A 27,114-nucleotide genomic window follows, 5' to 3' on the forward strand; every position below is an offset into this window, starting at 1 on the left:
TAAATACTTCAGAGATGCCATTAAAAACTTCTGCTCCATTTTCTTACTTTATGGCCCCAACTCACATATTACCGTAATAGTTTCAATGAAATCCTCCTTTTAGGAAAGGTTGAGCTGGAGCCAATTTCTTGTGTATACCAGCGGCAGAAAAGCCATGCAAACGCATTCCTTCCTCTCTGCAAAGGGGCGGGTGAACACCACCTAAGTAGCCCTTACATTACTAGTCATCTAGAAATCTTAGTTTGCAAGTAGCAAAGCATGAAGGAGCGCTTTACAATTTGCTTTTCTTTGTGACCCAGAATTTTGTAGCTATAACTATGCGGGGAGTCTGGGGGGGGGGCGGGGGTGGGATCCATTCATTTTGCGGGAACAATTTTTTAAAATGCATTTAGTGTCTTTCAACTACTCCCACTCAGCAGCCATTTTATCAAGCCCAAGCCCAGGGTGTATCGGGAGAGGAGGATGACTGTCTTTGCATCGGTGTCATTTAGTGAGACAAAGCTCTCCCTGAGTATGGGTCTGGGAACAAGGTGCCCAGGTCCCCTCCGGAAATCCGAGGGTCTCTGACTGTTCTCCCTCACCCGCCACGACCTAACCACTCACCAAGGTCAACTGAATCCCTCCAACCCACCGACTCCTCCACCTCCCCGTGGCTGCCAAAGCGACCTGGGACCACCAGCTCTCCTGCCTCAGTGCACTCAACAACCCCCTCCCTGGTCCCCCCGCCTCTGTCTTGCCCTCTCTGGATGTCCTCCCACCACGGAGACTCGGAAGGGAAAAACCTGACTCCCTTACTCTGCTGCTAATACTCTTCTGGTCACTCCCCACGTAGCCTCAACGTGAAGTGGGTCTCAGGTCCTTCGCTTGGAAAACGAAAAGGAGTGCTTCGAGGGGCGGTGGCGAGAACAAAATGGCACGACGCAAACAAACCCGTTGGTTTAAACGCAAAGAAAATACAAACGTTAAGGAGTTATTACGTTAAAGGAAATTGTAATTTACCAGACCATTCAGTAATTAAGGTACTTAACGTTAATTACTCCAATAATTAAATTGACGTAACGTATTATGTCAGAGGCTTGGGGGATCTGAACAAGCTGTAATGCCAAAGTGGCAATGTTGATCTTTCTGTATACCACGGATGAGATGTGGTGTGCGAATCAGTGCCCAGTTGGGAAGGGGGAAGACTGCCGGTTACACAGCAGGGAATCAACAATGCCTACATAATGGTTTGGGTTATAATTCACGTGCTGGCTCTCCACGGACAAAGCTACACGGCCCGGTTCTTTTCCTTGGCACCCCATCGGACCACAAACCTAAGTCTCTCTCAGAAGATGTGTCTCACACCATTTCTCATCTTTAGAGAAAACCAAAATCAAATGCCAATACGTCTCCAGATGCTTCTCAGGAGAGAAGTCCTCCAGACAGAATAATGTGCTCTGAAGTAAACATTCAACAATAATAAATAAGTGACAACCAGTGAACGACTAGTGAGTAATCACAGCTGTGTATCAGGAACTGGTTGGAGTTTTATTAATCCCAGAGACAATTCTGACTCATCAGAGGTAGGTTTCGTGCCCCCGAAAGAAATTAAACCCGCAACGTAGTATGTATTCCATTACCATGGAAGCATACGACTGCATTTTTTCAAAGGAATTGAAAAAACAAATGAAAATAGGAAATGCGTAAAATGTTACACGATTTGGAAAAGTTACAATTGCTTCCTAAACTATATCGCAGCTACCTTGGACTTCAATGAAGCGTGTTATGAGTGTTATGAGATCAACATCACTATCAGGAAAGACCACAAAACTGGTGTTACTATTCAGAGTACAGTTTAATAGGTGTGTAGGAGGTAAAAGTGAAAAGAGCTGAACGTTATTTTTTCGGATAAAAATAAGAGAGATGTTTTTGGGGTTGTTTTTTACCCATCTGAGTATCTGATTTGCAAGTCAGATTCTGATAAACCCACAGGAGAAAAAGTTTCTTAGGAGAATTTTAGTACGAATGAATCTTCTCCCATTCCTCTGGAGAGATGGGAATAAAAGCGTTTTCTTTTCCTCCACGAGCGCCAGAAAGAACATAACACACTATGCGGAACTAGAAAAAGAGAACGGGTGGCTGGGTCCGTGACTTTTTTGCACCACTATCGAAGGTTGTGTCTGCTTTTTCCGTGGGCTGCAAAGGTACCTCTCTGGAAGTCTCCGTCCCTACTCTGCGCCGCTCCCCACTCCAGCGTTTTCTGCCTGTCACCCTCACGTCCCTCCTGTGGGAAGTGGGCTGACTTCCCCAAGCCAAGATCCCAGGCCTACTCCCCCCTCTTACTTTGAAGTACACTTGCTCCATTCCTGTGATGGCAAACTGCTAGTAAGTTGTTATCTACCCCCTTGGAAAAGTGCAACATGTAAAAACAGGAGCAGAGAAGCAGCTGAGTCTCAATCAGGTTGATCAAAGCTAGAAAGATGTTACTGACTGTATCACACAACTGTTCTACTGTCTCCTAAAACTAGTTCTGAATCTGGGCGATCACATGTTATGCTCGGTAAAACACGGTCTAGTTGTCTCATTTCAAAACGTTAAAAAAAAAAAAAAAGAATCCTGCCCAAACTCGCTCCAATGCAAGGACTCACCAGAAGGCAGACCCACCATGTATATTTAGACTATCGACAGCAATGGTTGCTTGTTCGGGTTTTTTAACTTGATTTTGTGCCAGATGCCAACTAATTTTGCTTTGTGTTCTCTAGAGCCTTGGGGGTTTGTTGTTGTTGTTGCTTTAAATCCCACTCAACAAGTTTTGGAAATTGGTTGGAACTGAGCAAGGAAGAACAAAATGATGGGCCATTTTCCTGATTCTTTCTTGGGGACCCGTTTCTACCGTCAACGTATATTTCTTTAAGGATTTTGCATTTCTCGCCTTGGAGTATCACTTGGTTTGTTCGCTCTCCAAGGAGTGAAAAACAGTGCCATAAAAATTATAACTGGAAAACAATTCATTTTTACCTTTTGCCCATTCTACTACGGAATGATACACGCCAGCTCCTACTGTCATTACAACACTCGCTCGATGAACACGAAATAATTCAACATCATCAACTGGAACCAATTTTGTAACATTCAAGGGACATTAGCAACATTACCTTTGTAATTTGGTAGAAAGAACAGTATTTTACAATTCTGACATGTAAGAGAATACAGTTGTGTTAAAGGACAAAAAAAATCTTACATTCTATTTTGCTCTTAATTGAACTAAAATCTTGTCGCTCATTTATTGATCCAACTGTGCAATGGGCCACCCATTTACTCTCGGTGCTATGGATACGGCGGTGAACGAACTAGACAAGAGTCCCTCCTTGCAGGGAGCACATCATTGACTACCGGGCCTTGAGGACCGTGATTGAAGCGGACACTCAAGAAATGCACTGAAAATGCATTCCACCAGTTTCTGGGGGCAGAATCTCTTTCCTGGTTCATGTCCTTCACCACTAGGAATGCCCACTTTCCAAGGGACCAGGGTGAATTTATATCTCACGGGAAACAGAATGTAGAAAACGGAGATCTTACCATTAATAAATATATAGATTGTAGATTCTGTTTTCTTCTTCTTTGAAGTGGGTGTAGATAGATATTTGCAGCTATAGAAGCCAGTGTGGTTTGCTTGAGCCATGTTCAAGGTCAAAGTACTGCAGAACTGTTTATCATTCCTTCCACAGGCAGATTTAGTTATGCTCAGCCTTTTGCTTTCCTTTCTCACCGTTTCAGGCAAAGACCATGAATGGGCTGCTTCCCCTCTGCAATCACAGATAAGGAAACACAACACAGTGAGGGCTGGGGCCAGGTCCCAAGCATCCATCTCGTTAGGAAGCGCTGTTGTGAGGGCCTTGAAAGGTGGTCATCTTCTGGACAGAGACACAACTTGGCGTTTAGAAAGCTTTTAAACAACTCGGAAGCAAAATGCAAAAAAGAAAAAAAAAAAAAAGGCTAGGGGCATCCCTTCCGTGTTTCTCCTTGACCGAGTGAATCTCTCCTTGTGAAGCTGGAGCATATGCAGCTTGCACTTTGCAGATCACAAGAGACCACTGAAGTCCCCACCTTTGTTCCCTGAGAGGCCACGTTTCTACTCCGCCAGGGAATGATTTTTGCCTTACGAAAGGCAACCAGGGTATCCCCGAACCAACACAGTCACTTACCTACATTTGAGATACAGTGTCTGGCCTGCTTGCATGATGTGCTGGGAGCCTTTTAAACTCAGTTCAGGACCTTTTAATTTCGAACCTGAACTAGATCCTGGAAAACAAATTTTGGAAATGTATTATTCGCAAATCGCCTTCTCATTTTCCGTAAGTCCTATCTTTCCACGAAGATCACTTCGAACCTTTAACTTGCTTGCCCGTGCAAAAGGGTACATGTCATATTAAATTCTTTTAACTCACAATTTTTTTTCCCAGTCCTAGCCTCATTCACAAATATTACATGCCCTATTATACCAGATGATTTAAGTAAGATCCCCAAACCATTACATTTAGAACATTAATAGATTCACGCACGTTTCTAAATGCAGCCACGTTAAGAATACAAAGTAGCACCAAAAACTCTCAGGATTAAATGTCAGCGTCCTTCAGAACTGAACTTCCACCCTGGTGGATAATCTGGTCGTACGGGCTTGGCTGATCTTTTTTTCTCAAATACAAAGTATACGCACTTCCTGGGTTATAGACATAGCTCGGTGATTAGTAAGGTCATGATATTTTGGGTGAGTCATTTCTCTTTCTGAACGAGTTTCCTCATTTGGAAAACCAATTATAGACCAAAATCGGTTTTAGAAGCCCTTGGTTTGTCTTACATAATCTCCAAGTTCCCTCTATAATGGAACAGAAAAAAGGAACTATTCACCTCTACGTGACATTCGACAAGCACACTTCATGGGGCATGTTGCGAGACAATGAAATAAGCCACACGAAAGTGCCTGGACATCTACACATCTCCATACAACACGATAATGGCATCCACCTGAGGGACTCTGTGTGCCACTAGCCAAGCCACCTCTCTCTCCAGACCTCAGTTCTCTTATCTGCAAACCGAGAGACTGGGCTAGATGACCTTGGGTATCTGACTCCATTTCTGACATCTCCAGTCCCATGCTCCTTGGAACCATTGGTGTTCTTGGAGGGTGATCCTCTCCTGAAGCGGCGTTGGGCACTGACTCATCACAATAAATATCAAGAAGGATCTCTCCTGCCTCCTGCTCCCCCCCCCCCCTCCCTCCCAGTGGAGGCAGCTGCAGATGCCTGGTAAAAGCAGGACATCAGGGCCCAGGATTGGCAGGGATAAGGGTTAGGGGGGTGGAGAATGGATATTCTTGGAGGAAAACTGGAGCCAATCTTAAAAATATTTTTTCTCTTAAGAAATAGGCTCACGCGGTGGAGTTCAAGATAGATGGCTGAGCTGAACAATCTTCTAGGTTTTCATGTCAGATCACAGATCAGGGAGATGAGATACACACGTCAAACTCCACGGTTAAGGCTAGCAGTACTCTCTAGCGTTACTCGTGGGTCCTATTATCGCAAAGAAAACTAGACTTAGTTAAAAGGCCTGCATTTGAAGCTTAAGTTCTCCATTTACTAAGTGCATGGTCTTGGCATTCTGTACTGTTGCTCCTTAGTATCCTCGTGTGTAAAACCGGAAAACCCATGACCTACCTTGCAGGCATGGCGTGTGGTTTCAGTGCTGTGTCATCTAAGTGGTGGGTGCTGCCTGACATGGGGCAGATACCCAATCGCTGCCATCTCGCAGACTTGCTCTCCCCGACTTGTGTCACCGAGTATTATGTTGAGATGTAATTGCCAAGACATTACGTGAACTTAATCTGCATTTCCGGTGTTTGCTGGTGATATATGTTAATGTTGTAAAAGCAACTTTTATACACCATAGGTCCTGGTATCAGATTGCTACTAGGAAAAAAGGGCTCCATATGAACTAATTTAAGTTAAAATCAATGGATTTTATTTTATTTTATGGATGCAATCGGTCTATCCAATAACCCCACAGAACACGTCAACCCATTCAGGTACCTAGGGAAGCACTTTGTACTTTATTTATTTATCTTCACGAGTTTCCTGAGGCAACATGTAGCTCAAAACCAGTGATCCGTGGGAACACTAAGGTTTTCTCAAGCCACAGTCAGCAACTGATAACACCTATCCTGAAAAACGTCCGGGCCAGGATACTTGCTGCCCTACTTTATGGCACGGAATTCTGGAGATTTAATTAAGCAGTTGTTCATGTGCTGGAAAAAATCCAGCGAAGACTCCTGCAGAAAATTCTGCCAGTACGTGGAAATATCTCTACGGCTGACGTGGAGATGATGAGCTTTCTCACCCAGGAGAGGCCAGGGGAAAGCCTCCCTTTTCGTGACATGAGGTGAACCCCACTGCCTACCACTTTGGTTTCCATATCATATGAGTCTTTATCAGCACCCCCCAAAAAACAGCACTCCTGACATTCATCAGAAGGAAGCTTGGACCTCAAAGACCCACCCAAATCACAGCTGAGGGAAGTGCTATACAGAGAAGAGGCCCTTAAAGAACATGCCATCCAGGGGCACCTGGAGGCTCAGTCAGTTGAGTGTCCAACTCTAGATTTTGGCTCAGGTCATGATCCCAGGGTCGTTGGATCGGGACCTGTGTCGGGCTCTGCACTGAGCACGGAGCCTGCTTGGGATTCTCTCTCTCCCCCCCCCCCCACCTCTGCCCCTCTCCCCAACTCCCTCTTGCTCTAAAATGAAAAACAAAATTAAAAAAAAAAACAACCCGAATACGCCATCCACACACTCTCCTCGGCACTTCCCATCCCATCGTCCCACTGAAAGAAAGCAACACAACTGAGCAGTTAAATAAGACACAGAAAACGACAGGGTTCTTGGAAAGTTTAGGGGGGAAAATGCTAAGAAAAATAACTTGCTATATAATCAGTCTCCCCCCGACATCAATGAATTTTGCACTCGGAATGAGGAAGCTAGATAGAAGTAGTTGATTAAAACAAAGGAAAGGAGGAGTAGGAGGAAAAGATCTCCAAGGAACTGGACACTCTGAGTATCCCATCATTCTTCAGTTAATAGGAAACCAGAATCTCATAAAGATTAACGGACGTGCCAAGACTATAGTTTAACAGGAAAACTAACAGGGAAAAGGAAAGTGAAATATTTATTCCTCAAATGCTTGGAAAACACATTAGGCCTGAAAACATTTTTTAAAGCAATTTAACGCCCATACGCCTACTTGAGTAGTGAAGATCTGACTAACATTCTTTGAGTCTCTACTGTAGGTCAGCCCTTTCTCCATTTCACTAGTGATGTATGTCAAGATATATAAATATGGGGGCGCTTCGTGGGGGGCTCTGTCGGTTAAGCGTCTGACTCTTGATTTTGGCTCTGGTCAAGATCTCATGGTTCATGAATTTGAGCCCCACGTCGAGCTCCGCACTGAGCGCGGAGCCTGCTCGGGACGCTCTCTCCTTCCGCCTCTCTCTCCAAATAAATAAATAAACGTAAAAAAAAAAATAATAAAGATATAAATATGTACCTATCCCATATCCATTGTCACAGCAAGTGAAAATCAGCTGGCTCTTCTCAGTGACGGCTCAGAATCACACTGCCCAGTTGGAAACAGATCCCCAGGATACTTTATTTCCAAAGAGGGAGTGCTAGAATTTAACAAGGATTCTCCCCGTGTGAAGCTCACACGGGGACCCGAACTTCCCACCGTTGGCCACGGTGGCCCAGAAACCTGGTTTAAACAAATTATGGTCCCCTCAGTGAATTAGGTGGTCTGTGAACTACTGTTTCTGTCCAACTCAACTACAATAGACAGCAGTCTCACCTTATCTGCAAGGGACCAAGACCCCCAGTGGATGCCCGAAACCACAACAGCACCAAACCCTACATATACTATGTTTTTTCCCACGCATACACACCCGTGATTCATCTCAGTAAGAGATGAACAAGAATAATAAAACAGGCCAATTATTAGAATACACTGCAATAAACGTCACGCGGGTGTGGTCTTTCTCGCAAGATATCTCACTGTACTTGCACCCACCGTTCTCCTTCTGATGATGTGAGATGACACAATGGCCACGTGATGAGGTGAAGTGAGGTCAGTGACGCAGGCACGGTGACAGAGCGTGAGGCTATTAATGACTTTCTGCCCGTACGTCAGAAAGATGATGAGTGCTTCTAGGCCACAGATGACTGAAACCGTGGAAAGCAAAACCAGACATATGGGGGGACTACTGTAATCATGAGAGGCAAAGAGATCCAGTTCTGTCAGGAAAATCATCATTTAAATAACAAAACAAAAAACATTGCAGACCATGGAAATGGGTTTATCACATGCTCCTTTATTAGAATAAGCTATCAAGCGTTGTGCCGTAATAGTGTTAAAAAACTACCATGGGGGGTACCTGGCTGGTTCAGCGAGAAGAGCATGTGACTCTGGATTTCGGGGCCATGAGTTTAAGCCCCACACTGGGTATATGGTTTACTTAAATAAAAAAACTTAAAACCAGTAGGTGTATACGGACTTAGGTGAATAGGGACACTTTATATTATTCTTGTCTGAATATTTTCTTCATTGTTTGTTCTCTTTTGTCTGGCAGGTAGAAAGAAGAGAACTGCATGACTCTCTGACAAAAACCCCTTCCCTTCCCACACGCCAAACCTCTGGTTGAAAGCCCACACACAGACTACTCTAAAACGCGCTCTCCATTCCCCACCTTCACGTCTTAGGCAAAATGGAGCGCCTTCTTGGACTTCAGTGGGAAGAGTGAGTACAATTCCAAGTAAAGTACGGCTTTATTTTGCAATCAAAGCCAAGGCCCCAACGATTGAGGTTCTTTCTTCAAAGCTAACCCTGCTGGATACTAACACACCAAACTTCCACCACGGGTCACGATGAACCAGCTAGCCTGGCCCATCACTTTTAAGACTGAGAGAGACGCTTACATAAAGTCTGACTAAAAGTAGCCTTGGAAAACTGCTGTTTTTAGTGTTCTGAGTAAAAATAGTGTTCTTGTTGGCTGAATGCAGTTTCAAGATAAACCTCTCAGCTCCTCTTTCTTCCAGACGCCCCCCTGCCCTTTCCTTTGCTTCTACGATACTGAAGTCAAAGGGTTATTCTCTGGAAGAAAGGGGCCTTACTCAGATAGAAATCATGAAACATCCAGATTTTTCCAGTTTTTGTTTAGCATCATTGGTCTCTCCAGCTTAGCTACTAACTAGCTCTGTGGTAGCCACGGGCATACCACGGAAGCCTCAGGTGCCTCATCTGCCAACAGAGGGGGGTGGCCTGAGAATTTCAGAATTCCTTCCAGCCTAAAAGTTCTATGATCTGGAGATTACAGTCACTGATACCCATGTACAAGTCAGAAATCACGTCAAAAATACTCATGAGGAATGAAGTACTTATACACACTACAACCTAGATGGCCCTTGAAAATACCATGCAGGTGCACAAAAAAGGAAAAGGCCGTATTAGAACATAGGGAGAAGCCGGCCGTCTACAAGCCACAGAGAAAGGCCTCAGGAGAAACCAAACCTGTCGATGCCTCAGATTTGGACTTCCAGCTTCCAGACTGTGAGAAAAGAAATGTCTCTCATTTGAGAACCCAAAGCAAAAAGACCACTGCTAAGGGAAAGCAGCCTGTCACAAATGGCCACACACCGTATGCTTCCAATTGTCTGAAATGTCTAGCGTAGGCAAATCCACAGAAAATACATTAGTGGTGGCTAGGGGCAGGGGAAGAAGAAAATGGAGAGTACGGGGCTTCTTCCTGGGGTGGTGAAAATGTTCTAAAATTAGATAGCGGTGGTGTGGTAGGGTCCTCTCCCTAAGGATCGAAAATAAACAAAAACAAAAACAACCTCAAGGCAACCTGACTCGACGCGTACGTGATAACATCCCTCATGACCTCGTACCACGAGACCACTTTTTATCAGACTGCATGTTTCTGTGTTACCAAACATGGGAGACAGAGAAAGAGAAAACGTATTAAAAAAACTACGCCACGTGGCATCCAGCTCTTCGGGTCTTCGGCTACGAACCCAACGGAGCAGTCCCGGCACAGATCAAGTTGCTTCCTGGAGAGGAGAGTCTCAGTGTCCCGACCCTCTGCGCCGGAATCCTGCTACAGCGATGGCTGCTCAATGCTGAATACGTTAAAAAAAAAACACCGAATTATAGGATCTCACAGTTCGTGGGATCAAGCCCCATGCAGGGCTGACAGCATGGGGCCTGCTTGGGGTTCTCGCTTTCCCTCTCTCTCTGCCTCTCCCACATTCTCCCTCTTTCTCTAAATCAATCAATCAATCAATCAATCAATCAATAAGCAAGCATTTTTTAAAACCGCACCAAATTATACGATTTAAAATGGTGAGTTTCATGGTACGTGAATTTTATCTCAAAACTTTTTTTTTTTTTTTTTTTTAAATAAAGAACTTATGGGGAGCCTGAGTGGCTCAATCGGTTAAGCGTCCAACTCTTGATCTCAGCTCAGGTGTTAATCTCAGGATTCTGAGCTCAACCCCCATTTATGGGCTCCGGGCTGGGCTTGAAGCCTAAAGCAAAATAACATGATAAGATTAAATTAAATTAATAAAATAAATAAATAAAATAAAATAAAATAAAATAAAATAAAATAAAATAAAATAAAATCTTATGACTAAAGTAATCAGGTAAGTTGAAGACACGGAATATGGAGCTGTTTTGAACTTCATTGCTACATACTTCTCTAGCACTATTAGATTTTATACTATTTTTCCAGCTTAAAGCTGCAGAAGGCTGATTTTTTTCCTTCATGCTCAGTAACATCACTCTTTATGTGTTAGAAGTTTTACAAACATATTGCAAAAAAAACCTCACTGTTCCCCCGAATGACAACCTTTTTAATTTGATTCGATGTTAAGTCACTTCTAATGGTGGATTTTGAATTGTAACCATTGAAATTGGAATTGTAACAAACTGAGTCACATTGAAAACTGCTGTTAGAGCTCTCTGTAGAAACCTAGCGGTGTTTCCTTTCATATTAAAATTGAATTCTAATTTACTTTTTTAATGCAAAGCTTTGTATATCAGATTTATTTCAAATGAGATGCATCTGTCTTTGATTTTGCATGTTTTCAACAGTACATAATCCTACATGATAAATGACCTCTTTATCTAAGTATAAATCCCCAAGTATCATGTTTCCAAAATTTGATTTTAAGACCATGAGCCTTTACCAAGGTTGTATGAGGTTAATTAAGCATAATTCATAATAAAGGAAGATAGTCTTTCCCCAAGATGCACTTTATTAAAAGCGTAAGTCTCATAGACTAAGTTTTATAGAATCTTTCTGGTTGGAGGCAAGGGTGGGAGAAAGGTTACGAATGCAACTGCAGATGAACCAAATTTCTAGAAACTACCAAAGTTTTTGATTGGGATCTAATTCCTGCGGGGCTCTAGTGCTTAATAAAAAAGAAAAAAGAAAAAAGAAGCTGAACCTTAGTCTCAACCTCCGTGTTGTGCCTTTATTAAAGTACTGAACAGGTAACATGAAGGGTACATTATAAGCGAGTGCACCATGAGAATGACAGTCTTAAGACCCCACCGCCCGCAAAGCTGGCAGCACGAGGGCATTATAAATGTATTTATACATATAATGCATATTTCCAGCATGATGGGAGAAAGACCCAAGGGTTCATATTCCCTCTATCAACGGACCACATGGAAGACAGGAAAGCCATGGGGATCTGCACAACAGCGGCATAGCTTGAGTCCACGGTTAGCCAAACGTTAATTTTCAAAATGTTAGTTTTCCCCCCCCAAACAACTGGCATTAGGTCAAGGAAACTCCGAAAGAAAAAAAGGATGTTAACCTAAATACATGCACACATACACACCTCCTGACTCGGATGCATACACCTCTCTCTGTGAAAAGGTCAACGTTGTTTTAGGTATGGGGGGGAAGCGGGTGTAGCTGTGTAAAAGGTCCGGGGGGGTGAATGTTTGCATTGTTTCCTTCATTGTTTTAGACACAGGGAGAGCTCTTTTTGGCTGGGATTTAGAAGCCGACATGTATTTGGCAATGGCACGGAGCTCCTGCTGACTTACTGCTGACTAATCCCTTATGTTGATAAGATTATTTGCAACTTTTGGATGGACAAATACAGGATATTTTACATTAGAGTAATCGTGTGATGGATCTCGGGGTCTACAAAGGTCTGAATGTTGAAGTAGCTGCTGTCCAACAACCACACGTTTAATTTGTAGAAAGCTGCTAATCCCAGGGGTTGGCTATCGTCCTTTACGTCTTACGTGATGTTAAGCTCTCGATTTTACCACACAGATCCACAAAAAAGAATTCACTGGCTTCTGGCTTTAGAGATTTTACTATTCGAAGTAACCCCCAAATCTTTAGACTTTAAATGTCGAGTGTCTGATCCCCATGCTTTAGCAGAAAGTTTTAAATCGTCGTTTACATGGCATTTGTGCCTTGAATTCAATGGGAAAAAAATAAGGGAAGAGATTATGAAATTATTTAAATGTTAATTTCAGCAGTTAGTGTTGGCACATACCCCATAGATACGTCCGCTTGAATAATTCTGCCATGGTGTGTTTTAAAGCTGCCTTACCATTTGTGTTTTAACTGTCCGTCAACAAAATTCATAAATAGTTTTTGCAGCGCAAGGCACAGAGGACACGCTATTAGCCTCTGATGTGGCCGATGTCTAAAATAATCAGAACTTGAACAGTCTTCACTCTACCCACGCGTGAGTCACTGGCCGCCTTCATTTTCCTTTTACAAAAGTTATTTAAAAGAAAGAATTCTGCATGGTTTAAGATGTTTACCAAGAGAGACGTACTCTCGTAACACCGACATTCCTACTATCAATGTTTACGAGGGGGCACGTCTTCAGCGTTCCTCTCCGAGCTTTTTACTTAACGCTGGCTTCTCGGAGGGTCATGGTTTAACAGGGAGCCTTCATTTATCATTAGGCCTGTCACTGCACTACCGTCAGGAGCCTACCCTCCCAGTGACCTGTACCCGTGCACAGCTCCTTTTCATGTGACATCAGAGTTAATTAAGGTTGGTCAGTGAGAAATCTCCTGCCGACCAAGAAGTTACCTTTTCCCAAAAAAGGCTCTACTCCCACACCGCTGCTCTTTTATTGAAGGAGGTCAAAAACCACCTCCACAGAGCTGTCTAACAACATGTCATTTCAATTTACCATACGATGTCACGGAAGTGATCTGAGCTGCTCGGAGCCAGGGTTAAGATCTGGTTGACAAGGCACGAGACGTAGCTCGTAAAGTATTTAGTAGAGAAGTCTGGGAGACCTGCATCTGGTTATGCAAAGGGAGAGGAACAAACAATCTTCACACTCTAAAAATGCACAGAGGAAGGTTTTGTCTGTTAGGTAGTGCTTCTCTACCAATAGCAGGAAACCCAGTACATTTGGGGCGTAACCCCGTTGGCCTCTGTTCTCGCCCAGTTGTTACCGTTCCGAGGACTGTGGGGAAACGGGGCCCAGAGCCACCTCGTATAGGATGGATCACAGTCACCGACAGTGTTCTGCTGTCGCTCACGTCGAATCGCAAGTTAATTCAGGTCAGAATGTATTAGTTTTCAGGTTATGAGTGCCTGAGATTCAGAATGTATTAAATTTCAGCGTATGCACACCTGAAAAGTCGAAGTGCCGTTTCAATAAAAACGCATGCAGTACGTGTAAGATTAAGTATACAGCACTTGGTTTAATGGAAGCAACGGTTTTGTTCATCTTTCAGAACTTGCTACGTCCTCTTCAGAATCACAGTGCTCTGAAACAACACAACGCGGTGACAGAATGCTTACTGCCAAGAGAACATTTGGATAGAGCTGCGTTATTAGAAATGGTGGCAGTATTAACAGAATGCACGGAATGCCTTACCATCAGCCTTCTAATCTCTAATCTCTTGTCTAGAGCACAAGTTTCAGTTCTGCCAAAGGCACCCTCCATGTCATTTTTAAATAGACAACTATTCCTGAAACTAATCCAACATTGTATGTCAACTACACGTCACGAAAAAAAAATTTTTTTAATGATTAAAACCTTCATACAAATCCAAACAATTATCAGTCTAGAAGCATAGTACAGCGTGTATGCAACCCACAATTTTAAACCTAAAGTTTTCTCCCTTCTGCATGGCATTAGGATTACAGTTGGGCCTACCACCAAATATTTTACCGAGTGCTCTGTGTCTATTAACTGTTCAACCCCAAAGGGCCAGGCATCTACGGAGATGATGGGAGCAGGTATCTGAATTTCAGGGCCAGGTTATTTACGCGGATCCCTGTGGGTTCTATCAGGAAGGAAAGCATCCCAGAGAAGATATGGGGAATATTTAGTCAATTCCACGTAGGAGCTTGCCAAAGAATGGTTAAAGCATATGAACAGGATTGGATTATTCATCCACCCATCCATCCATTCATTCACTCATTCATTTATGAAAGCATGCTTGCGCCAGTGGGGGAAAGGGGCAGAGAGAATCTTTTTTTTTTAATTTTTTTTTTCAACGTTTATTTATTTTTGGGACAGAGAGAGACAGAGCATGAACGGGGGAGGAGCAGAGAGAGAGGGAGACACAGAATCGGAAGCAGGCTCCAGGCTCTGAGCCATCAGCCCAGAGCCCGACGCGGGGCTCGAACTCACGGACCGCGAGATCGTGACCTGGCTGAAGTCGGACGCCCAACCGACTGCGCCACCCAGGCGCCCCGGGGCAGAGAGAATCTTAAGCAGGCTCCACGCTCAGAACAGAGCTTTCCATGGGGCTCGATCTCATCACCATGAGATCATGACCTGAACTGAAATCAAGAGTTGGATGCTTAACCAACTGAGCCACACAGACACCTTGGAACTTTTTTTTTTTTTTTCAACGTTTATTTATTTTTGAGACAGAGAGAGACAGAGCATGAACGGGGGAGGGTCAGAGAGAGAGGGAGACACAGAATCGGAAACAGGCTCCAGGCTCCGAGCCATCAGCCCAGAGCCCGACGCGGGGCTCGAACCCACGGACCGCGAGATCGTGACCTGGCTGAAGTTGGACGTTTAACCGACTGAGCCACCCAGGCGCCCCGGAACTTTTAAATTATGTGTAGTCACTGCCTATAATCTGTTATGTAACACAAATAAACTGCAGATTCACACACAGTTCTTTCTGGGAAAAAAAAATGAATATATCATGGAGTTGTATATTGTGATTATATTAAATAGCCATAAAAAAATGCACGATGCTGAAGATTTAATTAAAAAAAATTTTTTAATGCTTCTTTATTATTGAGAGACAGAGACAGAGCGTGAGCAGGGGAGCGGCAGAGAGAGAGGGAGACACAGAATCCAAAGCAAGCTGCAGGCTCCGAGCTGTCAGCACAGAGCCCGACGTGGGGCTCGAACTCACAAACCGCAAGATCATGACCCGAGCCGAAGTCGGACGCTTAAACCGACTGAGCCACCCAGGCGCCCCTGAAGATTTAATTTTGAATCCAGAATAACACCTTAAGATCTGTGTGTCATAAAATGAGGAATGCTAGAAAGCAAGTAGGAAGGCAGCCAAGAGTGCACCTTAACTCTACTATCCAGCAAGGAAAAGCCAAAAACGTCACCACAGTCTACCAACGTTTGGTCTCTTTTCACATATTCTTCAACCTTATAATCTATTACTAAGAATGACAAAGTACCACTTGCTTTGCACATAAAAACGGGAAAAACAAAAGCGTGGCAGCCTGAGTGTGATACGGTTCTCGTGTTCATTGTAGACTCACACTGGTCCAGCTTCGGAAGCCTAAGCTACATCGAGAACTTTCTTCTGGAGTACTTTAAATGGTCTGTAACAGAGGTGCTTTATAAATTCCCTCGCTAAGAGGCGAGTTGAGAGATCTCTGCCTTTGTAACCAGTAATATATACAAACCCTCTGACCCTTGTGATCTAATGGCCAAGTGTGTGCAATGAAGTTATCCATCATAGGGGAATTGAGTTTTTGAAAGCTATGTTAGCATACTTTCTAAGGCTCGTTAAAACACTATTCTTGACCATTGTGTTTCTGTTGTCAAAATCAGTTTCCTTCTAAATTAAACAATTTGAAATACACTTGCTTTTCATCACGCATTTTTTGGAGACTAATCCCGCTTAGACGACGGGACGGCTATGCCGACTGAATTGTTCTTTTTAATTCTGGCTTCCTTTAATTTCCACGTTTTCTTAAGACTCGCTTAATTTACACAGTAAATATAGGCAATCTTCTTACGGATTCACAAACTTAAAAATAAATCTTGTCTCAGGTGGAACTAATGTTCTACACGTTTTGCTGAGAGCCAAGGTTCTAGAAGGGAAAGTAACCCACCTCCTGCATTAGTTCAGTTTTTAAAGAAATAATTTACTGAATGGCTTTTGCTCACTTCAGTAGATGATAACAAGGCCTTCCTCACAAATATCCATAAAAGACTTTACAGTCATTTATACCCCAAACTGGGAGAATACTGATTTTAGTTCTCAGGGCATTTTTACTCATACACTCTCATTAACCTAGCTAGAATTTCATTTCTAGAATCAGCAGTTTTGATACTATCCAAGATATCACACCTCTGATGGAAGAAAAAAATAAAACAAAACACCAACTTCCGCTACCTGTTGGCCATCAACCTAACGGGCTTTTAGTATATGTGCTGCCGAAGCGAGCACAACCTAACGGGCTTTAAAATAACTTACGAATCAGCTGACGCTGGAGGACAAGCCCAAAACCCATAAGCAGAAGTTACATAAAACCGGAAGGAAGAACTCTGTAGAGAGGTAGGAAGGTCCCCAGTCCCTAGGAAAGTTAAGCCACCAATTCCCGGACAGGAGACTGATGCACTGGGTTAAGCGCTGGGCTCTCAACCACGATCCTAGGAATCTGGGAACTGGTTTCTCTCATTTATCTATGCTTCTTATCTCTCTCTCACTGCCAGCCAGCCCTGGTTTTTTTTCCTACTACATTCCCGATATGACCCCTTTCTCTCACCCCTCACCTTGGTGATTTCTCTGATCTTAAACCTCATTTAAGAGGTTTATTCCTCCATTTAATATCTTAAACATATACGAAAAGAAGGCCAGAATAAGACGAACAAGATCACTTTCTGTAAAGTGCTTGTAAATCAGGCTGCACGAGAGATAAAGATACACGTATGTAATATCGTATATACAAGTGTGTGTAGATTATAAAATTTCATACTTGCTAATTAATTCACATATAAATATAAAACTACATAATATCTCTGCGTTATCACAGCAAAGTACGAGATGTGGGGCAGCTAGCCCAGCCCAGGGACTGAGGGACGTTCTCACAGAAGAACAGTGTTGATGGTAAGACCTGAAGAATGAGTGTGTGTTCGCTAAAGGTAACGTTTGGTTCCCTCTCTCCTTCGAAGACTTCCAAACCTTCAAACCCTCTGAAGCTTCGTCTTTCCTTCAGACAACTGTTTTCCTTTATCAACTACCCTTAATGCTCTTCCCTGAACAACTCTGCTTTCCTTGACCTCTTTGCTGAGAGGAGAGAGCCGTACTGTCTTCTTCCAATGCTCTGGTTTGCATATTTTTTAAAATCTGGGATTTATCTGGCTTTACTGGCCACTAGAATAAAAGCCACAGGGAACATTCGCTAGAAGATCTGCCCAGGTCATGCTGCGCTTTTGGAAATCCTGGAAGAGGTCTAGGGTGGAGGTGAAGCAATGAGAGGAATAAAAAACAAAAAAAGATCAGTTTTCACTTGTAGGATTACATTAGTCGGGACTTGTCTCTCCTCCTCACCTGTCTTGTCCTCCTAGCCTACCCTGGGGACGGTCCAGAGCCAAGAGGAAACTGTCTTCAACCCAAATGTCTTGATCCAAGATGGCAAAAACAACAGCAGTGGCGGTAACATTACCTAATGTCATCAGGCTGAATTGGTGTACCTAAAAATTAGGATTGCCAGTCAACTGTCTCCCTTCTGTGCCGGGCTTGGGAACCTTGACCAGCTAAGAGTTTTCCAGAGGGAGGGCTCATCTGAAGAAAACAGCTCTTGGGAATCATTTCTCTAGTGGCTGAGCAGCTTAAATCCTCACCTTGAATCCTGAGTTTAGATTCAATTCAAGAGAACATGGCCAGCTCAGACAAAGAAAGGGGTCACTGGAATCAGAGAATGGCCCGCACGGAAGGAACAAACATTACAGGTGTGCTGGGAGACTGACCGACTACCAGCTCTTGGGAAGATTTCTGCCAACCTCCTCTCCACACGCCCACACAGGTTCTTAGAAAGTGAACCAATGTGGAACCGTGATTCCTACAAGGGCCTCTGAAACCCAGAAGAATGGCTATGATACAGTTTCATTCAGGTCCACCAGCATTTATTGAGTGACTACTGTGTGCCAGGTACCGTAATGAACTCATAGCTGGGAAGATGAATCAGGGCTCTCAGCCCTGGGGGGCCCCTCAGGTCATGAATCATCTAGAAGCAGATTAGGTGAATACCAAGAAACGTAGGAGATTATCTAAGTCAACACACAGAGATCACCTCCTAACTACGTATACCTTGTTTTTAAAGAACATATTTTTGACCGTAGGGAGTCCTAAACTCTTCACTAACTTAAGGGATTCACGTCAGGAAAATTCCACTAACTTCACAAAATAAGACATATCTTCAGTGGCCAACACGGAGCACAACAATCACAACTATGTTTGCATCTTGAAATAAGATACAATGGGTTCATGGACGACAACTGCTTGAGCACCTTACTTCAGCGAGTATGTTACAATGTTCTAAAATAAGTCTTCTTCGCATGCCTGGATTCACAGGGGAAGTTGCACATATACTTAGAAAGAAGACCGGTTATGAAATAGGCATCAGGAGAATTAAATTTGAGATGATCCATGGTTCCCCTCATGTAATCACAGCAGAAAGTACAGCATTCCAAAACATTCCAAGAAAATATACTCCTTAAAAGAAATTTCCCATCCCACGTTTAGACTTAACATTCCCCCCAAATGGTGAGTGAATTCTTCTAGCAAGGCAATCCTCTGCCCACCTGCTTGGCCTGTAAAACACATTCAAAACCCAAAACAACTGTCTCTGCGTTTTGGGATTCCGTCGCCCCTAAAAAGACATACCTGGACACAGAATCGCTAAGTTTAACGTCAATCCAAAGAGGCTAAGGTGAGTTAGAAGTTCCTGCAAATTAGCATTTATGTGAGTTTCCTGAATTTCTCATTTGCCTTCTAAGTGACTCTGTGTGACAAATACTTTGCATAGGCTATTTCTCATTTACCAGGTGCCAGGACAGGAAATGGGATTGGGGAGCGTGCGGAACAACCGGTTCTGATTTGCACATCAACAACGTGTGTCAAATATTCTCTAGCCCCCAAGAAGTTAGAGGTACATAAGGTCCATTCTAGGACCATCCAATTACTCAGTCCCCATGCATTTCTTTTTTTCTCTTAGTTCTAGTCGAATTCCCTATGGAAGGGTGCCTGGGTGGCTCAGTCGGTTGAGCGTCCAACTTCGGCTCAGGTCATGACCTCAGGGTTCGTGGGTTCGAGCCCCGCGTCGGGCTCTGTGCTCTGTGCTAACAGCTCAGAGCCTGGGGCCTGATTAGGATTCTGCGTCTCCCTCTCTCTCTGCCCCTCCCCTGCTCATGCTCCGTCTCTCTCTCTCTGTCAAAAATAAACAAACATTGAAAAAAAATTTTTTTAAAGAATTCCCTATGGAAAAGATTTCAAAGCTATAAACATTTCCAAAGAACAACAGAGAACAAAAATCCGATCCAGCAGGAGATGTTATGTGGAAAAGAGGGTTATCCAGTGTTTTCCCAAAAGAAAACAATGCCATTAATCACAGGCAAAATTCCATAACTAGAGTTTACAATGCATTTTCAAGTTGTCTGCAATCTCTTCTAATACAACCTTGCCTTTCCAATTGTTCACATCTACTTTTCGCTTCTCTAGTGCCAACTTAGAAAAAGAAAACAAAAAAAAAATCAAAGAGTATATGTATCACCAGTCCTTATAATTTTCATCCAAGGTATATATCCATTTGGCTACATTTTCCACTGTTTGCTTGGAACAAACACTAAAACGCCTCCATAGGTGGCAGGACAGGGTTTTTCTCAGATTTGGATGAACGTGGCCATATTCTGGTATTGAAAAGATTCTCTCAAGTGGTCGATCAAGGAAGAAGCAGAACACTTTTCCCTCTTTCTCGATTTCTTGCAGGTTTGAATACCTGAAAAGAATGATCTAGCTGGGGAGGAGAGGCCCAAAACACAACAGGGCTTGAAAAAGATGCGTCCATTTTTGATAATGGTAATCAGCAAGGTAAATCATCTAGAGATACAACGTACAACAGGATGACTATAGTTAATGCTGCTGCATAGTATATTTGCAAGTTGCCAGGAAGGAAGGAAGGAAGGAAGGAAGGAAGGAAGGAAGGAAGGAAGGAAGGAAGGAAGGAAACTTGTGCTCTGTCCATCCTCAACTGAAAAGTAACTCCCTCTCGAAGATGCTCTCAGACAGTTGTGTTTTTCTCACACACATAGAGATTTTCATTCTAGACACCAGAAGCCAAACTCTTTGGTCTTCCTTAATTCCCCGATTTTGTCATTCAAGATATGTAGGGTACATGCCGGTGGAAAGAGCCACCAATTTCAAAATCAGAATGACCTGGTTTGAATCCTGGCCTGGGCACTCCATAAGTGTGTGACCGTCAGCAAACCCTCAGGGTTTCAATCTGTGAAGAGCAAAGTTAAAAGTGCGCTTGTTGGACGGTTGTGAAGAAGTTCACCAGATGTAGAGCCTGTGCCTGGGAGGGGCTTAGTCCACCCATCGTCCCCCTTCCCCTCCCCCAGGGCATGTGACATCTGCCTTTGGGGTCAAACACACATCAGGGTCCTTCCCTGTGCTCCAGTCTCATAGGAAAAAACTCCCAAGTCTTTGAGGTTTCCGGGATCTAAAAGGTGCACAGAGAAGTAGACATTTAATTCCTGGAAGCAGTCTGGCAGAGGGCGGCCCCCGGCTTTTTCAGAGGACCTGCTAGAATCACAATGCTGGTGTGGCTCACCAGTCCTTCCCCGTAATCTGAATTACAGAAAGTCACAGACAGGAAAGCAGTTTGGAAACTCACCCCAAGTCATGTTCTTAGCAAACAAACAAAAATCATGTCCTTACTGGCTTTCGGGATCCTTTCTCGACTTGCGTGTTTTGGAGGGGCCTTGCATCCCCAAGATAAGAAAACCCACACGATTAAAATCCCGTCTCAATGGAGACTTGACTGGAGCCTGCCACATTCAGGAGTGGAATCTCCCGAGGCTGCTTCAGGCTCGAGTAGCGGTGGCGTCTCACATTCTTTGGAGATGGCAAACCTCCAAGGAGAGATAGTTTTGACAGAAGGGAAAGACCAGCACATTCTCATCCACGCTCTTTCCCTTGTCCCCTTTTCATTTAGGCTGTAAGGCATGGGGGCGGGGGGAGGGGACTGGGGAGTCAGCCACATCAGACCAGAATAATCCCAGCTTTACTTACCATTTCTGTGCGCTTCAGAATTTAATTTATGGAAGCCTCGGGCCCCTCGTATTTAAGAGGACTGTGCCTGCCTCTCAGGACGGAGTCAAATCACAGATACGTATCCAAGCGCCCGACAATCCACAGGGGTTAGGTTCCTCCTTTCTCCCTTCCTCAAGGGGTGCAGCCTCACCCCATCCTCCAGAAGGTGTTCCACCAGAGACCCCGTGATACAAGTCAGAGAAGTTCAGAGCCGCCCCCACTCCGAATCTGAGGGTCGGCTGTGCTTTCTCGCTGGTATCACGGTATTCGTGAGAGGCCAGCAGCCCCAACACTGTGTGTCACCTTAACCATGACCTGTTCCCTAATCGTACGATTGAGGACTCGGAAGCTCTTAGAAAAGCTGTCTCAACCCGGGAGACCATTCAGACGGTCAAGGCATCCTTCACTAGTATTTTCTTGGCCAAACGCCAGCCTCGATGTCTAGACGGAAGAGAAAAAGCTAACCGAGCTAACAGTGGTGTGGCAGGTTGACAACCGTGGCCGCAGTGTTGTGCAGCTGCTCCCTCCGAGACAGGCGCCCGTCTCCTCGCCCCGCGACTCTGGGTCAGGACCTGCTCTTGACCAACCCAATGTGGCAGAGTGGTGTCGCAGGAGTTGCAAAGTCCAGGCCTCAAAGGGCCTCGAGGCTTCCACGGACACCCTCTTGCACCCCCCCCCCCCAAGTAAAGAAGCCTGGGCTCTACTACCGAATGGCAAAAAACCACATGTGGAAGGAGGCCCGGTGATAGCCGGTGCCAAGGTCCTGGTCGAAATGCCAGGGGGCTGCAGCTGCGTGAGGGATCCAGAGACGAGACCCCAGAAACATCCGTCAGCCCAGCCCAGCCCAAATTCCTAACCCACAGACTCATGGAGACGTAATGAATTACTCTTGAAGGCCTTGGACTTTTGGGCCAGCCCATTACACAGTAACAGATGATGGATACAACTGTTACCATGACTCAGCCCTGCAGAAGCAGTGATTCAGTAGCGGGTAAAGAACGTGTTCTATATTTGAACTTGGTATCCAAGTGGAGCACACCTAACATGAGGCCTTGAATGCCTCATGGAGCCTCTCCCCCTCGGGTTCTTGGGGTTTCACGAGAAAGTTTCCGGCACATAGTTCCGTAGCACAGGAGGCCAGCTCTGTTTCCAGCCACGCAGCGACTCTTCTCAGCAATGGGGACAGACCCCCAGGCACAGCACGAGAGTCAGCAGAACCAACAAGGAGGATTCAGCCACCCAAGTGGGGGACCCTGATCCCAGCTCAGTTACAGAGGGCAGAGCATTGTGTGGGGATCCCGGAGGGTAGCAGGGCTGGCCCGAGGTACACGGGTGCCCAGGACGCCTTTCAAAAGGACTCTGTGGACGTTTACCAATATTTAGAGAGAGGAAAGGCTGAGCGCTCCGTCGGGGAGCAGAGAATGACGACTACTAGCTCTATTGTCCGCACCTGCCATTCAGTTCCGGCTCCAAACTCACATATCCCACCCGGAAACCAGACCCGCTTTCCTCAGAAGGCAACTCGGCCACTTCTACTGATTACATGCCCCCAAGCTTTACCCTGATATTCCTTCTGCCACACTGCTGACGCATACTGTTCCTAGCAGAAATTCTGAGAAATCGTTTCCTCTACCTCGCGATGACCTAGAACCTTTCACAGATTGGCACCTGGGCCTCCCAGGTGGCCAGGCCTCTCAAATCAGCCCCTAGGACAGTGGCTCTCAAAGCGTGGTCTCTGGATTAGAGGCATCAGCAACACTTGGGAACTTGTTCGAAACGCAAATTCTCGGCCCCGCCCCAGACGCACTGAATCAGAAACTCTGGGGTGGGGCCCAGCACTCTAGGGTAACAAGCTTTCCAGTGATTCGAGGGATGACAAAAATAGGAGGCTCTTAACCTCAGCCGGCCACGGGAGCTTTCAAAATTACTGACGCCTGGGTCCCACGGGAGAGAGCGTGATTGAATTGGTAAGGGGTGCAGCCAGGACAAGAGGATGTTTAAAAGCCTCCAGATGATTCTAACGTAGAGCCAACGTGGGGGACCATGTCCGTAGCAAGAGGCAAAGGGTTTCACAGAAACCAGCTGGCGGACTAATTACTGATCAGGATTTTGCTACAAAGGTGGCCTTGAGTTTATTTATTTTTTTTTTTCAATGTTTTTTTTATTTATTTTTGGGACAGAGAGAGACAGAGCATGAACGGGGGAGGGGCAGAGAGAGAGGGAGACACAGAATCGGAAACAGGCTCCAGGCTCTGAGCCATCAGCCCAGAGCCTGACGCGGGGCTCGAACCCACGGACCGCGAGATCGTGACCTGGCTGAAGTCGGACGCTCAACCGACTGCGCCACCCAGGCGCCCCATGGTGGCCTTGAGTTTAAATGACTCCAAAAGCCGAGGCTTTTCATTTATACAAGGTTCACTTCAGGCCCCTTTCCACAGAAGCATCTGATCATTGGGATAGCTTTGCTGGCGTGGACCGCATGGGTGGGTCTGTAGCTCGAAAGGAAACCCTCTCATGCTCCAGCAGTTAAATAGAAGGCTAGAAACCAGGCGGAGAAAAAGTGCCTGTAAGCACCGTGGCAGTCTGTGAAAAGACAAAGGCGTTTGCCAAGATTTGCGATACGAAACAAGGAAGAACATGAGTGTAAAACACGTTACGTTTCAAGCCAGCGAGAAGCACACACAAAAACCTCTCGTCAATAGTAGCACGACACAGTGAGACAGGGACACCTCCGTGACAACAAAGATTCCGGAGAAGGACACATGCCTCCGCTGCTTGGGATCACCAAGTGACTTTGTTCTGAAAGCAAATGCTTCGTGCAGCTTTCATTTATGACTGAAACCTATCTATTTCATGCCATTTTTACTATTTCGCACCAAGTCCGCATTTTCTAAGAACCTGATCTTGCCACCCATGGTTTGGTGGTTAACGATGGTCTTCTTCAAGACGACGACCTCTGTCTACTTCGGTTATAGGTCCAAGCCAAGTCTAAGATCTTATGAAAAGAGTCTCGAAGTAGGACACAGGTGTCCCAGCAGAAGAAAGGGCACAAGAACAATGCAGGAGGCAGAAGAGGATCCCGGCTGGCCCCCCATCCCCCCATCTAGTCCCTTAGCCACACAGGTCAAAGGTCGAGGCTGTAGACCAAGAGGAATTAGATCCTGACACCACCTTTTAATGTGCTTCTCAGTTTTTACTGTGCAAACAAAACATCAGTGGACTTTATTAAAAGACAGACTCTCCGATGCATGAAGTTCCCAGGGGATGCTGCTGTTGCTGGACCACGGACCACACTCTGAGAAGCTCGTTTTGGATCATTTGGGGGGCATGTGCAAAGTGTGGGGCCGGAGAGGGAGGAAAGGGGGCACCACTGTGGTCCCAGCCCAGGAGATGCAGGTTTCTAAGAACATGTCTCACACCTACGTAGCACGGTGGTCCTGGCAGGAACCGATTTACACGGAGGGTCGAAGAGAACCTATTCTATGGAAAGGGGAATTCAGGCCGACGAGCCTGATCCAGTAACAAAGGCCCCAGTGGAAACACAATGTCAGTTCCGCGTGTGGCCAGGTCTCTCTTTGGGTTTGTATCACAGCCCAGCACCATGGACTCAGCTCGGAGTCTACGGAAGGATGAGGAAGTCACACCATAAAACAGGAGAGCACGGTTGTTCCAAACAATTGTAGAATACACTGGAGGGCAAAGCCTCGGTGCTGGGTACCGCACCCACAGAGGCTAAGACAGAACTTCTGTGTGGACTGAAACCCGGCTTCGGTAGCTCAGAGCACCCAGTGAGGCCCCAGCACGAAACGGGAGGGGATTACAGGAGATAGGCATCTCGGAGAGTTGACAATCAGAGCCCATTTCCTCCATCTTAGTCGCACTCGCTTACTATGACATCATCATTGCAGACAACATTATCTCTTGAGAACAGTCCCTCTAAGGAATCCATGGGAGCCGAGGCCGGTTAGACAGGCAGAAGTCCATTAATGTACTGGAATGAGTTCACGTCTGGCCCGGAGAGATCTCTTCCTTGAAATGGCAGGGTGGCTACATCTTTCCTGGATTCCAATACTTACTGAGGGCCCCCATACCAGGCATTACACTAGGCGCCAAAGAAAAGGGAACAAGGGGACAGACACGTAAGCGGAACAGCAACGATGCAGGTGAGAACAGCTGTGTGGGTGGGTGGGGGTCTATCTAGGGGTCGCAGAGAGGAGCGTGCATCCAGGAGCAGAAGGAACCATAAATTCTGTCTGCAGCTCTAAGGAAAACTCAAAGAGATGGTGATTTCTGAGCTCTTGAAGGACTTCGAAGGCAGGGGAGGAGGCCATGCAGAGACAGGGAAAGGGCGTTGCAGGCAAACGGCACGAATGCAGAGTGATGAATGCACGAGGCCCACGTTAAGAACGGTGGGTCATTTGTTTGAGTGGGCAAGGCTGCGTGTAGCCGGGTCACAGGGGGTGTGGAGGGAAGTGGTGAGAGATGAGGCCAGTAAGGGAGGCTGTAGCTGTTTCAGCCACAGCAGTTCAAAAGAAGGGTTCTAACAGCTCACAAGGAAAATCGACTCGCTCACCAGATCTATCCGTGTACTAGCGAGCAGCCGTGATTTTGATATTCCTTTTTTTTTTAAATGTTCATTTTGAGAGAGAGTGAGGGTGCAAGCAGGGGAGGGGCAGAGAGAGAATGAATCCCAAGCAGGCTCCATGCTGTGAGCACAGAGCCCAAGGAGGGGCTCCGTCTCGAGAATCGTGAGATCGTGACCTGAGCCAAAATCAAGAGTTGGCTGCTTAACCAACGGAGCCACCCAGACGCCCCGTAATTTTGATATTCTTCACCTAAATCCCTTCTTTAAGAAGATAGGAGAAAACTTCATATTCAAAAAACAGATGCCAGCGCTTAAAAAGAAACGTTAGCGCTATAAAAATGTCATTCAACTAACATCTGAACATCTCTACTCCGCTTGGGGTGGAGGAAACACAGAAATGAAGAAATGTGATCTTTACTGTGAACGTCAGGATCCGTTCCTGGGTCTGCCACTAGCCAGCTGACTTTGGGGGTGGGGGGGGCGGGAACACTGAACTGTTCTGGGTGGGTTTTCTCATCTCTGAAATGAGCAGGTTGGATCTACGAGGTTCAACACCTAGCTCTCCCGATGCATGTGTCTGAGAGACCAGATCAGATCTCGCAAGGAGCTCAAAATCAAGGAAAGGAGCAATCATCAGATATGGCCCTCAGGCATCCAGCTTACCGAGACTGATGGGAAATCCCCAGGAATTCTTGACATCCCCCCACATCCGCCCCAGCAGCAATGCAGGAAATCTAGTCCACTATCTTCAGCAGACTCAATGGAACCATTTCCTTAATGAAACCCCCCTGCGGTCCCAGATGCTAAGCCAGAGGCTTTCCTTTCAATCCCTCCCTCAATTACCCCATTCCTCCCGTTTCCTTCCCCTCCCTCAATCTGGTATAAAATCCAGTAATTCCATCAGCAGCATGCAATTTC

At 45.3% G+C, this 27,114-nt stretch overlaps 1 protein-coding gene across 1 annotated transcript in view; it reads right to left on the reverse strand.

Moving 5' to 3' along the window:
* The window catches only part of FLT1 (fms related receptor tyrosine kinase 1), a 177,251-nt gene that overhangs the window by 143,985 nt on the left and 6,152 nt on the right, over positions 1–27,114 (reverse strand). Inside the window, exons 5-6 of the mRNA XM_047073320.1 lie at positions 4,185–4,281; positions 3,559–3,785 (exon numbers count right to left, since the gene is read on the reverse strand). Of these exons, the coding sequence (XP_046929276.1) occupies positions 3,559–3,785; positions 4,185–4,281 (324 nt within the window). The remainder of the gene's footprint in view (positions 1–3,558; positions 3,786–4,184; positions 4,282–27,114) is intronic.

This window comes from Lynx rufus, unplaced genomic scaffold (assembly GCF_022079265.1).
Source record: "Lynx rufus isolate CCGP_SWC_20201006 ecotype Redwood Valley unplaced genomic scaffold, mLynRuf1.p SCAF_1, whole genome shotgun sequence".
In the NCBI taxonomy this organism is placed as follows: Eukaryota; Metazoa; Chordata; class Mammalia; order Carnivora; family Felidae; genus Lynx; species Lynx rufus.